Source organism: Vombatus ursinus, unplaced genomic scaffold (genome assembly GCF_900497805.2).
Source record: "Vombatus ursinus unplaced genomic scaffold, bare-nosed wombat genome assembly UNPS02014779.1, whole genome shotgun sequence".
Taxonomy (NCBI): domain Eukaryota; kingdom Metazoa; phylum Chordata; class Mammalia; order Diprotodontia; family Vombatidae; genus Vombatus; species Vombatus ursinus.
This window is the reverse complement of record NW_020954557.1, coordinates 22907797-22923327: the sequence shown is the minus strand read 5'-3', so window position 1 is coordinate 22923327 and position 15531 is coordinate 22907797. Positions and strand designations below refer to the sequence as shown.

General features: G+C 38.8%; 1 protein-coding gene across 3 annotated transcripts in view; it reads left to right on the top strand.

Annotated features, from left to right (window-relative positions):
- Positions 1-158: 158 nt before the first annotated feature.
- The window catches only part of PMS1 (PMS1 homolog 1, mismatch repair system component), a 112738-nt gene continuing 97365 nt past the window's right edge, over positions 159-15531 (top strand). Inside the window, exons 1-3 of one of the 3 annotated variants that reach the window (XM_027866210.1) lie at positions 159-305; positions 6278-6426; positions 9945-10127. In XM_027866210.1, the coding sequence (XP_027722011.1) occupies positions 6295-6426; positions 9945-10127 (315 nt within the window). In that variant the 5' untranslated portion in view covers positions 159-305; positions 6278-6294. Of the gene's footprint in view, positions 318-4620; positions 4728-6277; positions 6427-9944; positions 10128-15531 lie in introns of those variants that run through there. The other 2 variants (XM_027866209.1, XM_027866211.1) reach the window with 2 other exon arrangements.

Genomic DNA, 15531 nt, shown 5'->3' with positions numbered 1-15531 from the left:
TGACAGGCAGGCCCGCCAATCAGATCCTGCCCGGGCGCGCCGGAGGCGGGGTTAGCTGCCCTCGGCTTCCCATCCGCCTCTGGGCTCCCGGGCTTCCACGCCAGCTCCGCCCCTCGGGGCTGAGGGAGGATCCCGGCGGCCGGGTCGGGGGCGGTCCTGGGGGAGGTGGAAGCTGAGATCTGGAGGAAGCAGAGATTTGCCGCCACTCGTTTGTAGCCCGTGGCCGAGAAGAAGAAGGTGTCATGTGACTAACGGGCATTTTTATTTTGTTGTCTGTGCTGGCCTCCTGTCTCCTATAGCTTCCTGTGAGTGATTAAGTGAGTAAGCGCATACGTGGGGGGCTCGGAGTTAGTTAGAGTGAGGCCTCACTCTGCACCCGTAGGCCTTGGGGGAGCCACTGAAGCCGAGGCGGGGGATTGGGGGGGGGGGGCGTGTGTGTGTGTGTGTGTGTGTGTGTGAGAGAGAATGCGTGCGTGCGTAGAATTTGAAAAAGCTGGATAAAGGCGGTATTGTCCGTAGATTTTGTTTTGTTTTGTTTTTTAACTGTGTTGAAGGAATTTTGCATTATGATGCTTTTCATTCTTCTATCCTTCTTGTCCTCGCGAATTCTGCTGGCTGAGAGGCTGCAGTGTATCCAACTCATCACATCCAACCTAGTTCACAATACAGCTCACGTTGTTTTTTGGGTGTGTGGTATTTTGGCCCAAGTGCGAAAGCTGTGTATGTGGATTTTTGTCTAGTGTTATCTCATGTCCTTACGTGTTTGGACTAAATGACTTCCAGGGACCCTTCCGTGGCTGAATCAGTGATCGTGTTGATTGTTGATACATATTGATAAGTACATGGAGAAAGGCATTACTTTTTGGGTAAACTAAACTTTTGAGTGCTTCCCTGTTTTAACTTTTTCAGTTTGAGGGTGAAACAAAAAACATCTTGAAGTACGTGAAAGACTTAACGTTCGTATTGCTGAGGTTTAGCCTGATCCTACCCCCTCCACCAACTTCCTTCTTAATTTTAAAGGTAGAAAACAGTACACATAGCAAAGGACAATTAATGAATTTTTAACAAATAATATTTTAAGGGCCTGCTTACTGTAAAGTACTTTTAGGTATTCTGGGGAAGATGAGGGTGAGTAAGAGAGTCTTAGACGAAAAAGGATGTATTACCTGTATGGAGGTATACCCTGAAAGGAAGTAATTTGGGATTCAGAGGAGGGAAAGATATAATCCAATAAAGGGATATAATAATAATACCAGACACTTTAAAATCATTATCACCATTGATCTTCAGCAGCCATGAGAGGTAGGTGCCATTATTACCCCTATTTTACACATGAGGAAGAATGTGATGACAGAGAGATATACCAGTAAGTCAATAGGTATGTATCATAAAAGCTTTCCAAGTGAAAAGAACAGCATAAATAAATGACATGGAGAAAGGAAGGTGGATATATAGGGAAGAGGGAATAAGTTATTTTATCTAGAGCACTATGTACAGGTAAAGTTGCAGTGGGTTTGGAAGTCTAATTTAAACTCCTTGAGGTCTCACTGCCTCACTTTTCTGTTTGTATCCCCAGTGCTCATAATGCTGGCATGTAGCAGTCATCTATTATAAGTGCTCATTGGTTAATTGATAAAGAGCCAGATTAAGAAATTTAGATTTTATTCTGTAGGTAGTGGAGAGCTACTGTAAATTTTTGAAAAATAGGATAATATGATCAGAACTAAGAAAGGAAAATTAATCTGAGATTGTATTATATATTGAAAGAGGGGTAGAAACTGAAGGTGGAAATACTACTTGAAGATAGTGACTATTTTGGTTGTTCTGGAGTGTTCTACAGGAATCCAAACTGTTCTTGTTTTTTTAAACATCGAGATTTATGGGGAAGAATTTTTTTTTTAACCATGGTTATTTTTATAGATTTCATTTAAATTTCAGTATTTTTCTCTGATTCATGCTCTCTTTGTCAACTCTTCCCCTCACTTATTGTGAATTGATGATGACTAGGAGATGATGCAGTTACAATAGAAAGAGTTTTGGATTTGGAGTCAAGGGACCTTTGAAAAATGCAAAGAGGGGAGGGAATAAGCATTTATATAGGGCCTATTTTGTGTCAGGCACTGTGCTAAGCACTTTACAAATATCTCATTTGATCTGCACAACACCCCTGTCAGGTAGGTGGGGTTATCCTCATTTTACAGATGAGGAAATTCATGCAAATAGAAGTTAAGTTACTTTCTCAGACCGAGTTTGTGAATTCTCCTTCTATGATTTCCCACTCACCTACCAAAATTCACTTCAAGGTTTCTCTTAAATCCTTCCTCTTAAATGCAAATGATTTGTCTCCTCACCCCTAAAGCGTGTATCCTCTGTATCGCTTTTTTGGTATATACCTCCTATTTCCCCAAATAGACTGTAAACTGGCTCCAAGGAGCCAGCTGGTGCCCAGCCAGGGCCTGGGTACTTTGGTGGGTCCAGAACAGGGGGTGCTGCTCACTGACTGCCTCTTCCCCCCGGGTGGTGCCCGTTTGAGGTGCATTCTCCCCGGCTGTGATGGGAGGAGATGGGCTGGGAAGATACCCAGCCTGGGGTGAGGGAGTTCTAGACAGTTCTAGACAGAAGTTTATATAATCTAGGAAGAAACAGTTAAAGAGGGTGATGTTTTTTAATAGAGTTTTAAAAGAATAAGACTTTAACAAGTGGAGATGAAGGCAAGGTTATTTCCAGGAGAGAAATATATTGAAGTGAAAGTGAATGCAATGGGAAAGAAGGCATGTTTGGGAAAGGATAAGTAACCTAGATAGCCCAGCTGAGGAAAATGAAAGCTTTAGAGGTAGTTAGATGGCACAGTGAGTCAGGAAGACCTGAGTTCAAATCCATTCTTAGATACTTACTAGTAATGTGACCCTGGACGAGAGACTTAACCCCAGTTTGCCTCAGTTTCCTCAATTATAAAATGGGAATAGTAATAGCGTCTGCCTTCCAGGATCAGATGAGGTAATATTTGTAAAATGATTAGCAACAGTGCCTGGCACATAATCGGCATTTGTTTTCTTCCTTTGGGTCATATAGCTAACTGGTAAGTTGCACAGCTGAAAGGAGTGTGGAGATAGGGGAAACAGTAGAGTAAAGGGTAGAAGATGTGTCACAGTGAAGCATCAGACTCTCAAAACTCTTAAGGTACCTTAGAGGTGCCTTGCATAGAGGAATAGGTCCTATGATTTCATTAATATGGGGAACTACTGAATGAGGAAACTTCTGCCAATGTTAGTTGAACCTTCTCTGCAATTTAGTCTTAGAGTTGCCCAAGATACTATGAAGTGAAGTGACTTGCCTAGGGTCACAAGGCTAGTATGTGTCAGAGGTGGGGCTTGAACTTTGGTTTTCCCAGTTCTCAGGCCTGCTTTCTATCCCAACACAACCACTTTTGTTTCTAATAGAGTAGGAACTTAATAAATGCTTACTAGTGAGTTGATTAATGAATGGCAGGATTGTGTAGTACAGGGATTGGCAAACTATGGGAGCTAATAATTTTTAAAATGCAAAAGCCATTTTTGGCTCCTGGCCCACAGACACAGTTGGATATAATCCTTGGGCTGTAGTTTACCAACCCCTGGTGAAGCGAATTGAGAACTGACCTCAGAGCCATGAGGACCTGGGTTCCCATCTAGCCTCTGGCACCCTTTGGCCATGGTACTATGAGCTAATCATTCATTTCTCAGTGTTCTCTAGGCAACTCTTTAAGGTTGTAAGTTGCAGAGAAGGTGCCAGTCTTCTTGGGAAGAGGGAGTTTCCATAACTAATAAAATTCCAGGTCCAGTTTGTATTCTGAAAGAATGTATCTCTATCATTTTATAGTATAGAAAATTGAGATCCAGAAAGAAGAACGGACTTCTTCACTACTCTTTTTTGGTTCGCCTCCTATTTGTCTGACCATTCCTTCTCAGTCTCTTTTGTAGGATCAAAATTGATACCATGCTCCTTTTCTGTAGTTGTATCTTGTTTTGTCCTAGGCTCTCTTCTCTCTCCCCACTCTCATAGATTGTATCCATTTCCATGAATTATCTCTATGCAAATGTCTGCCAAATCTATATATCAAGTTTCTTGCTCAAGCGCCAATTGCACATCATCAGTTGCTTGTAGGACATTTTAAACTGAATCTGCCATAGTTGACTCAAACTCAATATGTCCAAAACAGAACTTATTATCTTTCCAATAAAATCCATCCCTTTTTCTATTGAGGTTGCTACTATCCCACTAGTCACCCAGTTTCACAGCCTGTCAGTCTTCAAATCCTCATGTTCCCTCAGAAGTTAAGGTGATTTTACCTCTACATTATCTCTTACATCTGTAACCCTTCATCAACTCTCACCTAGACTATTTCAGGCTTCCTGATTGATTTCCGTGCATCGTCTCCTCCCAAACTAATTTTCATGTACCTGCCAAAATGATTTTCCTTAAGCACAGGTATAACCATGTCACTCTTCTATTAAATGAACTCCAGTTTCTTCCTATTACCTCTAGGATCAGAGTGTTCAAGGAGGACTAGCACCTCTGGTGTAAGGGCTTGCTGAGCCCTTTTCAGGGCTGCTCATCCACCTTTGGCGTCCACCTGATACTCAACTCTCACCTGTAGCTCCAAGAAGCTGTAGCATGCACAGTGGCCACATCCCAGTAAACTGTCTCAGCAGATGGTTGAGAATAACAGATCAGCCACAAATCCGTTGGTGAGTTAGGGGGCTGTACATCCTAAGCATGTGAAGATTTCTTCTGGTGGAATGAGCAGATGAGAACAATTTGTTCCAGTGGCCATGAAGGCAGCTAAAGCAGGCCCTGTGAAGCTCTTAGAGCTTGGTCAGACATTGAAGACACCAAGGTCATCCACTGCATCTTTGGCCATCACCAGCTGTCCTGACTTTTGTCTTGCCACTATACTTAAGTGACTCTGGAAGAGAGAGTGAGGCTGATGACTTTGTTCAACTTGCCTCACTTAAATCTAGTTCATTCACAAGCCAAGTCACCTTGTGATGTTGTTGGTTTTCTTTAGGAAAAAACAGAACAAAACAAAGGACAAACAACAATAGTGTTGTCACTCAAATATTGATTTAAAAACTAAGTGCAAAGCACTAAGCCTGGTGGTGGTGGTGGGAGTGTGTGTGTGTGTGTGTGTGTGTGTGTAACATATTTATATGAAGATATGTCCCTATTCTCATGGAGTTTACAGTCTATTTGGGGAAATAGATGGTATGTACCAAAAAAGTGATATAGAAGATACATGCCATAGGGGAGAAGAGACAAATCATTTGCATTTAAGAGGAAGGATTTAAGAGAAACCCTGAAGTGAATATTGGTAGGTGAGTCAGAATGGGAAATCATAGAAGGAGAATTCACAAGCAATATTCTAAGGCCACAATAGGGGGTGATAAGAAAGGGTGATTAGAGATTGTTAGGTGGCTTAGAGGATAGAGTGCTGGGCCTGGAGTCAGGAAGAGCTGAGTTAAAATCCAGCCTTAGACACTTACTAGCTATGTAACCTTAGGTAAGTCACTTAACCTCTGTTTGCCTTAAGCCACTGGAGAAGGAAATGGCAAACTACTCAAGTGTCTTTGCCAAGAAAACTCCATGGATAGAATTGATGTGTTATGGTCCATGGGGTCAGGAAGAGTCAAACATGACTGAACAACAATAACAAGGTGGTTTGATTAGAACCAAGGATTTGGTTTGATTACAACCAAGGATAAGTAATAGGAATTTAGGTTGAGGCTAGATTGTGAAAAGCCTTATAGGAAGATTACTCTTGTGGTGATGTATAATACAGACTGGAGGAGGGAAAGAATGGAGACAAGGAGAACAGTTGGGAAGCTTATGCTGTAGCCTGGGTAAGTATTTGGAAAGTGGTATGGTATATGGTATGTGGTATGATAGTAGGAATAAGAAGAGGGAAAGATGTGAATGAAGAATCATCAAGACTTGAAGACTTTTTGGGAAATAGGAGGAAGGTGATTAGATATGGAGAGGAAGACCTGGGAAAGATGGAAAAATAAAAGATAATTGAGTGCCAGAGAAAACAGTGGTACTATTATAGAAAATAGGAAAATCAGTATAGGTATTTATTGGGGGGGGGGGCAGATCAATGTGGGTCTAATTTTTTGATTTTAAACTTTGTGAGTTCAAGACATAGAAATCTAGATATCTAAAAAAGAAGTTGGGCGTGTTTTAGAAACTACATTTTGTGATATGCTATCCTCTTGTTATTTCCTATGTTCTCCCCAAACAGTTCTACTTTTAAGAAGAATGAAGCAGTTGCCTGCAGCAACTGTTCGTCTCCTTTCAAGTTCTCAGGTGATCACTTCTGTGATCAGTGTCGTAAAAGAGCTAATAGAAAATTCATTGGATGCTGGTGCCACAAATATAGATGTTAAGCTGGTGAGTTTTCTTACCAATTAAAATAAGCCAATGAAAGGCCGGAGCAGTTAGAAAATTTTCTTTTTGCATGCTAATGAATTATTATTTGTACCCAAAAAAACTGTCTCATTTAAGGTAATGGATAGAATTCTAGACCTGCAGTCTGGAAGACTTGAATTCAGATTACCCATTCAGCACTAATTTAGCTACGTGACTCTGAGCAAGTCACCTAACCTGTCATTCAATTATTCATTGATTCATCAAGCATTTGTCAGGCATGTCTTAAGTGACAGAGATTGTGATAGGTTCTAGGGATACAAAGACAACAATGAAACATTCTCTGCCTTCAAGGAACTTCCATTCTGTTTATTGGGTAGAAAACAATGTGACCCATCACCCAGTCTAAAACTTAGGATTTGACCTCAGAAGGTTAGTTTGTCTCCTTGGCTCATGCACCCATCTGAAATACTCCAGAAAAACTTCTAAATAAACTCACTGTATAACTCATGTCTAGGTTTGCCCATATGTGAGTAATAAGGTTTTCAACATTCATACCTGTAGAACACAGGTTTGTGGAACATCCTTTATTCACCCACCACATAAAATTCATAGGATGCAAAGAACTCATAGGAACACACAAACGAATGCAGAAATATAAAATATTCATGTAGCCCATTAGACTCCCCAGGATAGGAAAGATGCTTTGCAGAGATGCTGAGCAATCAATTCCACATTTGCTCTGGACCTACAGTGTGTATAATAATAGTAATAATAATAATTATTATTATTACTATTATTATAACAATAGCTAGCATTTATGTGTTGGCTACTATGTGCCAGGCATTGTACTAAGCTCTTTACATATATCTTATCTTTATCCTCACAACAACTTTGGGGGGAGGTAGGTTCTATTATTTATTATCCACGTTTTACAGTTGAGGAAACTTGAGACAAACCAGGTGAAGTGACCGGTCCAGGGTTACGCAGCTGGTAAGTGTCTGAGGCCATATTTGACCTCAGGTCCTGCTGATTCCTGTCTACTGCACCACCTAATTGCCACTTAGCAGCTTGTGCAGTCACTTGGAGGGTCAGGAAGGGCCAGGTCTTCTGGAGCCACATGATATAGCTTCATATCTCTAGGTATAGGTACCACATTGGTGGTTCTCTTCCTTTCTGTCTAGTATGTTGTTGGTTAAATCCACGTTTTAGAAGTTCAGGGCCTTGCCACTTGAACTCAAGATTTCTCAAACATGGAAATTTTTTGAATGCAAGATTGATTATTCATAGAGTAATCCCCTAAAATTGGAAAAGTCCACTCTCAGGAACTTTAGTCTATGACCTCTACTCAGAAAATTAAGTAAGATGGACAGAAGATGACCAGGAACTGGAAATACAGGAATACTCTTCAGGCTAGCCATGTTCTTCTGCAAATTACCGTTTTCTGCTCTTGGTGGGACATGAATAAGGAAGAAATTCCCTGTACCTTCCCTTCTACTACCCTCCTTTTGATATACTCTGGTCTGAAAGTGCAGGGGAAAGAAAACTCATGAAAAAGGGGCTGAGCCATTTCAAAACTCATAGGAGAGTTTTGAATTCCAACTAAAATTCATTTCTTTAGATACTCATTCATCAGTCATTTTGGATACTGTTCCCAGTCATTGGGAACCAATTAAAGGAGTTTCCTGTTTCCTTTCAAAAAGATGTCAAGTTGGGGCAGCTAGGTGATGTAGTGGATAGAGCACTGGCCCTGGAGTCAGGAGGACCTGAGTTCAAATCCGGCCTCAGACACATAACACTCACTAGCTGTGTGACTCTGGGCAAGTTACTTAACCCCAATTGCCTCACCAAAAAAAAAAAAAAGATGCCAAGTCTTATGGCTGCCTTTTTAGGAAATGTTCTTTGAATAAACTCATGTCCTATAATCTTATTAAATTGTGATTGATCTTTTCTGATTGGAGGACCCATCACATTTATTTGGGTCTCTCCTGATCAACCCCTCTTTTCCTCAGCTGTCCTAGCAAATCAAATTGGGGTGCTTTGGGACTTTGTTGTTTAGTTGTTTCAGTTGTATCTGACTCTTTGTTAACCCTATTTGGGGTTTTCTTGACAAAGATATTGGAGTGCTTTGCCATTTCCTTCTCCAGATCATTTTACAGATGTGGAAGCAGGCAAACAGGGTTAAGTGACTTGCCCAGGGTCACAAAGCTAGTAAGTGTCTGAGTCTAGATTAGAACTGAGAAGAAGGAGTCTTCCTAACTCTGAGACTGGCACACTGTCCACTTCACCACCTAGCTGCCACTTTGGCTTTGGAACACATTCCATCTCTCCATTCTATATAGTTCTTTAGGAACCCAGAGAGCTATAAGCGTTGTCCTCTTCTTGATTGCTTCCACCATTGCTTTATACTGAGTATCAACAATGCCAGTGTGGCACAGTTCTCAGATACTCCCTTTTGTGGGGCTGAGACTTCATAACCAGTAATAGTCATAATAATAGCTAACATTTACCTAGCACTTACTATGTGCCAGGTGCTGTGCTAAGCACTTTACAATTTCTGTCTCATTTGATCCTCACAACAGCTTTGGGAGGTAGGTGCTATTATTCCCATTTTGCATTTGAGGAAACTGATGCAAACAGAGTTTAAATGACTTGCCCAGGGCCACAGCTAATAAGTGTATGAGATAGGATTTGAACTTAGGTCTTCCTGATTCCATGTGATCTATCCACTGTGCCACTAGCTACCCCTAATTAGTGTCCTCAAAGATTATACTTCCCACCTAGATACTTAGTTACACAAGTTCAATAAGGAAACATTTTACAGTTTCTATAGGATGCCACTTGCCTGGTCATTTTAAATGTCCTTATTCTAAATTAGGAAAGAAAAGGAAAAACCATTTATAAAAGTAAAATAAACATCTACAGTAGCAAAATAGATAAAAGGAAATAAACAAACTTGCTGAATCTGAGTTTCTCCATTTAAAAAATAGGGATAACAGTACCCTTAATACCTACCATACCAGAATCATTGTGAATCTCAAGTGACATTGTCTTTTAAATTAGTAGTTTGTTAATAGTTTCAAATTCAAGTTCTAGTTATCAGTAGATTTCTGCTGTTGGTAGATTACCTTACTTTTAGAATATTGCATGAATACAGTTTTGATTTTGCTTCATGGAAGACTTATAAAAATTTAAAACCATGATGATGATTTCCAAAAAAGGTACTTTGAAGGGAAAACGGTTATTAAAATTGCACTGAATACAATTACTTGAAAGAAAGCTGATATGAGAATAACTTGTATTTAGAAACTTAAAGTACTAGCAGTTTTTAAATGTATCAAGTGATTCAGAAGACATTTTCTTTAGTATACTTTATAACCAGAGACAAAATAACCTGAAAACAGAAATTTGTTATTTGTTATTTGATTTCCTCACACTTAACCTATAAAAATGTGCATTATTTAGTTATGTTTGTTGTGCTTGCTGAATTAGAAACTCAATAATCAGTCGAATAGTTTTTCATAACTTTTTATCCTTTGTAGGAAAATTATGGATTTGATAAGATAGAAGTCCGAGACAATGGTGATGGGATCAAAGCTATTGATGCACCTGTGATGGCAATAAAGCACTATACCTCAAAAATAAACAGTCATGAAGACCTTGAAAACTTGACAACTTATGGTTTTCGTGGGGAAGCCTTAGGGTCAATTTGTTGTATAGCTGAGGTAAGATAAGATATTTCATTAATATTTTACACAGAATGTTAGAAAAGGCAAAGTTTGTTCTTTCTCTGTATGATATTCCAGTTAAGTCTCTATTCATTTTTAGTGCCATTGAGTAATTAATAAGTTTGCTTGCTAGATGGCAGCACTATACTTGGTCTTTTTTACTTTAGGGATACAGAAGCAATTTGACATTTCCTTTTTTTTTTTTTTAACTGTGGATATAATTTCTGTATAATGAATTTTCTTCTTACAATAACTGCCTTTTTTTTTAATTTAAGCATATAAGATTCTAATTTAATTTAATTAAGCCTGTAAGTTTACTTTTCATTTCTTTTTTTGAGACACTCAGTAAACTTGAAATATGAATAGCTAAAGTTAAGTTTACTATTCAGAATTAAGAAATAAGGGAAAGACTTTATCCATTAATTATTTTAATAAAAAGCAACTTTGATATTTTCTTATAAGTAGCTATGAGTTGTATAATGTATTGTTAAACTAGTTGAAATATTGTGGAATATATTAGAAGATTCTGTAACATCTCCTTTCCTAAAAATTTTTAGGAATAACACAGAAGTTTTCATTGTACCATGGTGCCTTAACCTGGTTTATTTTATTATTGTCTTTAAGAAAACATCAATTACTAATAAAATAGCAGCTTTGATATTTAGAATCAACCTTTTCAGAAAAAAAAATTACCGTTTAGGCAATCAACACATATTTATTGAATGCCTGCTATATGCAAGGTAGTACATAAATCTCTTTATGAATAAAATTGTAGTACTATTAACAAAGACAAAAATGGAATAAGAAAATCATGGCCTATTCAAGGATATATATTTTCTTGTCTATGTCAAAGGGACATGGAAAGGGAGCAAGCATTTATTAAATATCTACTATGTATCAGACACTAAGCGAAGTGCTTTACAAATATTATCTCATTTGAGTCTCATAACAACCTGGGAGGTAGGTAGTATTGTTAACTCCATTTTACAGTTGTGGAAAATGAAGCATACAGAGCTTAAGTGATTTTCTCAGGGTCACACAGCTAGTAAGTGTCTGAGGTGAAATTTGAACTCGGATCTTTTTTCATATCCCCCAGCTTATCACATTACCTGAAACAGGGTGAGTGCTTAATAAATGCTTATTGACTAACTGACTTACAGTGGTGAAAATGGACATCCTTGATTTTGAATGAATGAGTGAATGAAAAAAGCATTTATTAAATACATATGTGTAAAGCATTGTACTAAGCACTGAGGATATAAATAGGTAAAATAGTCTTCGCTGTTGAGAAGCTCACATTCTGACTAGGGGAGACAGTGCATTTAGGAGGTTTTAGCTAGGCAGTTAGGTGGTACAATGGATAGAGCACTGTGCCTACAGTCAGGAAGATTCATCTTCCTGAGTTCAAATGTGGCCTCAGACACTTAGTAGCTGTGTGACCCTGGGCAAGTCAGTTAACCCTGTTGGCCATGTTTACCTCTAAAATGAACACTGCTTAGAGTCAGGAAGCTTTGTGTTCAAATCTGGCCTTAGTTACTTATTAATTGTGTGACCCTGGGCAAGTCAATTAACCCTGTTTGTCTCAGTTTTCTCATCTGTAAAATGAGCTGGAGAAGGAAATGACAGACTACTGCAGTACTGGCAACTAGGCAGCACAGTAGATAGAGCACTGGGCTTGGAATCAGGAAGACTCATCCTCATGAGTTTAAATCTGGCCTTGGATACTCACTAGAATTGTGACCCTGAGTAAGTCACTTAACCCTGTTTGCTTCAGTTTCCTTATCTGTAAACTGAATTAGAGAAGGAAATGGCAAACCACTCCTGTATCTTTGCCAAGAAAACTCCAAATAGGGTCACAAAGAGTTGGACACGACTGAACAATAACAAAAATAAGCTGCAAGTCAGATGAAAAGGTCAGGAGGAGACCTCCAGTTAAGGTAGCAGAGGTAACAGAATAGCCCAGTTACAATACAGAGTCAGCAAAGATTGAAAAAGAGCATCAGATCAAATAATAATTTTTAAAATGGGGGGGAGGGAACTGCACAAAGTATTTTCATCCAACCCATGATGGCACGGAGCAACACTCTAAAGACTGCAGAGAATAAGGTATGGGTCTAGCTGGAAGTGCTGGGGAGATTAACAGTACTTGGAGGCTTTTTAAGGTACTTCAGAGAAACTGGGAGCTTATAGCAGCATTGTGTACCAGGAACAAGAGAACTTGATTCCTTACTGTAGAATGCTATAGTAAAGAAACCCCTGGAGTAAGCTCCCTTGAAGGCTCTGACTCATATGTATCAGGAGTCAGAATACAGGGTTATAGAACCTCTAGTGTTATCAACCATCCACAGGTAATCACAGCTCTAATGAGGAAGTTCCTCAGGAGCAGGAAGACCTGAGAGCTTCAAAAAAGAAGCCCAAGGACAGTCAAATATCATCAGGTCTGTGAACCTAGTGGTGAGAACTGAAACTGGTAAATTACATATCAAGAGGGCAGTGATGAGTCTGCATCCCTAGGAGCTCTGAAAGTTTCGCAGCGCACTGACCAAACACTTTTACATTCTTGAAGAGCTCAATGCTCTGTAGCTAGAAGATTCAAGGCAAGTTTGAGATTTCTAGGACTTTGTTCACGAATACCAGTGGATATGAAGGCCAACAGGAGATATACATATCCATTATTATGGTGATGGATGCTGTGTTATATCCAAGAGTGCTAGATCAGTCAAAGACAGGCTCTAACAGAAAGTGCCAATCAATAAAGCTGGTAATATTAATAAGGAGAACACACTGATAATAAAGCAATTTTATGTATCTAACACATAGACCAACAAGAAGAAAATAAATCCATAGCAACTGCACACAGAACCTCAGATAAAGATATGGTTTAGGTGCAAGTACTATTAGAATTCCTGGAAAAGATAAAGATTTTTTTTTGAAAGGGATATTTTGAAGTAAGTGAGAACTCTAGAAGAAAGAATTGGAAAGAATAAAAAACTTTATTCTTGGTACAAAACTTTACAAAAATAACTGACTTCTGAAAATTAGAGTGGACCAAAGAGAAATCATTGACTTCTTGAGGCAACAGAAATACTAGAACAAAACCAAAAGAGAAGGAAAAAAAAAGAGGAAGAATAGGTAAGGTATCTCTTTTCAAAAAGCAACTATGCTAGAAAACAGGTCAAAGAGAGAGATCTAAAAATTATCTAATCGAAAATCATTACTACAAAATCCTAGACACCGTATTTCAAGAATTCTTGAAAGAAGAAAATAACCTAGACTTATCAGAATCAAAATGCAGAAGAAAAATAGTTAGAATCTACTGGTTACCTACTGAAAGAAACCCCAAAAATGAAAACTCTCACATACGTCATAGGCAAAGTTCAGAGCTTCCGGGTCAAAGAAATACTACAAGCAGACAGAAGGAGTTCAAGTACTAAATAACCTTAGGATTACACAATAATATAACTTACACAGTAAAACTCGAGGGAGAAAAGCCTTCAGGGAGGAAAAAAGAGAACCTTTAATGAAAGTCCCTAGAGGCCTTGCAGTCATTCCTAATGAAAATACCAGAGTTGAACAGAAACTTTGAAATACAAACAGAGGAGTTAGGAGAATACTAGAAAGGTACATTGATTTGAACATTTGGAAGGGGATATATAGTGAGGGCCAGAGGCAGGTAGGTAGCTCAGTAGGTACTGGGCCTGGAGTCAAGAAGGCCTGAGTTCAAATTCAGCCTCATCTATTTACTAGCTGTATGACCCTGGGTAAGTCATTTAGCCTCTATTTGCCTTAATCCACTGGAGCAATAAATGGCAACTCATGTATCTTTTTCTTTTTTTTCTTTTTTTTTTTTGGTGAGGCAAATGGGGTTAAGTGACTTGCCCAGAGTCACACAGCTAGTGAGTGTTATGCGTCTGAGACCAGATTTGAACTCAGATCCTCCTGACTCCAGGGCCAGTGCTCTATCCACTGTGCCACCTAGCTGCCCCCTCACTCAAGTATCTTTGCCAGGAAAACTCCATGGACAGTATTGGCATGCTCTGGTCCATGGGGTCCTGAGGAGTCAGACATGACAGAACAGCAATACAATGAGGAAGTATTTGCATGAGGGAAAACAGCACAGCAAAAAGGAGCCGAAAAGCCTGGGGAGGAAGGTACTTGGCACAGGTCCATAGTTTTGAAAGACAACAAGCTCCCAGAGGAATGCATTAATGAGAGAAGAGGGATGGGTCTTGCAAAGGAATATTTCACAGGGTATACAGGCTTTTTTTCCCCCTTCAGAAGCAAAAGTCCATCTTTTTAATACCAGCATTCTACTGATAATATCTTATGGCTTTGAGTCAAGGAACAGTACAGCCTTTAAAATTAAAAATTAATATTACTTGGTGGAACATAAGAGGGGTGGATGGTAGCCATGAGCAAGCTGTAACATAACAAATAACTAGGAAAACAACCATAGTAAAGGTGATCCATAATTTGAGAAATATATGGTTATGTAGCAAGAGGAAGAAGGTTAAGAGAGGTGGGCTTTATTAGTATTCTCAGAATGTGAGGAGAAAGTTAGGAAGGCTTCCACTATGTTAAGTGGACTCCTCATGGAAAACCTGTAAGGACATGAACAAGAGTTGCAAAGGACTGGCAGGCATGGATGGGTTGTATTTTTATTTTTAGAGGTAATATCCAAATAATGAAATACCATATTTATTTGAGTAAAAATGTGCTATTTTAAAAAATATATATTTAATATTTTATTTTCCCCAATTAATATATAAAAATTATTTTAAACATTTAATTTTCAAAATTTTTGAGTCCCAAATTCTCTTCCTTCCTCTTTTACCTCCCACCCTCTTTGAGAAGATAGACAATTTGATATAGGTTATACATGTGTAGTCATGCAAAACATTTCCATATTAGGTTGTGAAAGAAAACACAAGACAAAAAAGACCAAGAAAAATAAAGTTAAAAAAAAAAGTGTGCTTTGATTTTCATTAAGGCTCTATCAGTTCTTTCCCTGGAGATGGATATCATTTTTCATCATAAGTCCTTCAAAATTGTCTTGGATCATTGTATTCCTGAGAAGAGCAAAGTCATTCACAGTTGATTATCATACAGTATTGCTGTGCTTGGTTCTGCTCATTTCACTTTGCATCAGTTCATGTCTATATTTCCAGGTTGTTCTGAAATCCTCTTGCTCGTCATTTCTTATAGCACAACAATATTCCATCACTATTCCATCCAGTTGTACCATAACTTGTTCAGCCACTCCCCAATTGATGGGCATACCTTCAATTTCCAATTCTTTTGCCACCACAAAAAGAGCTGCTATAAATATTTTTGTACACATAGGTCATTTTCCTTTTTGTTTTTTTATCTCTTTGGGATACAAACCTAGTTGTATTTTTTG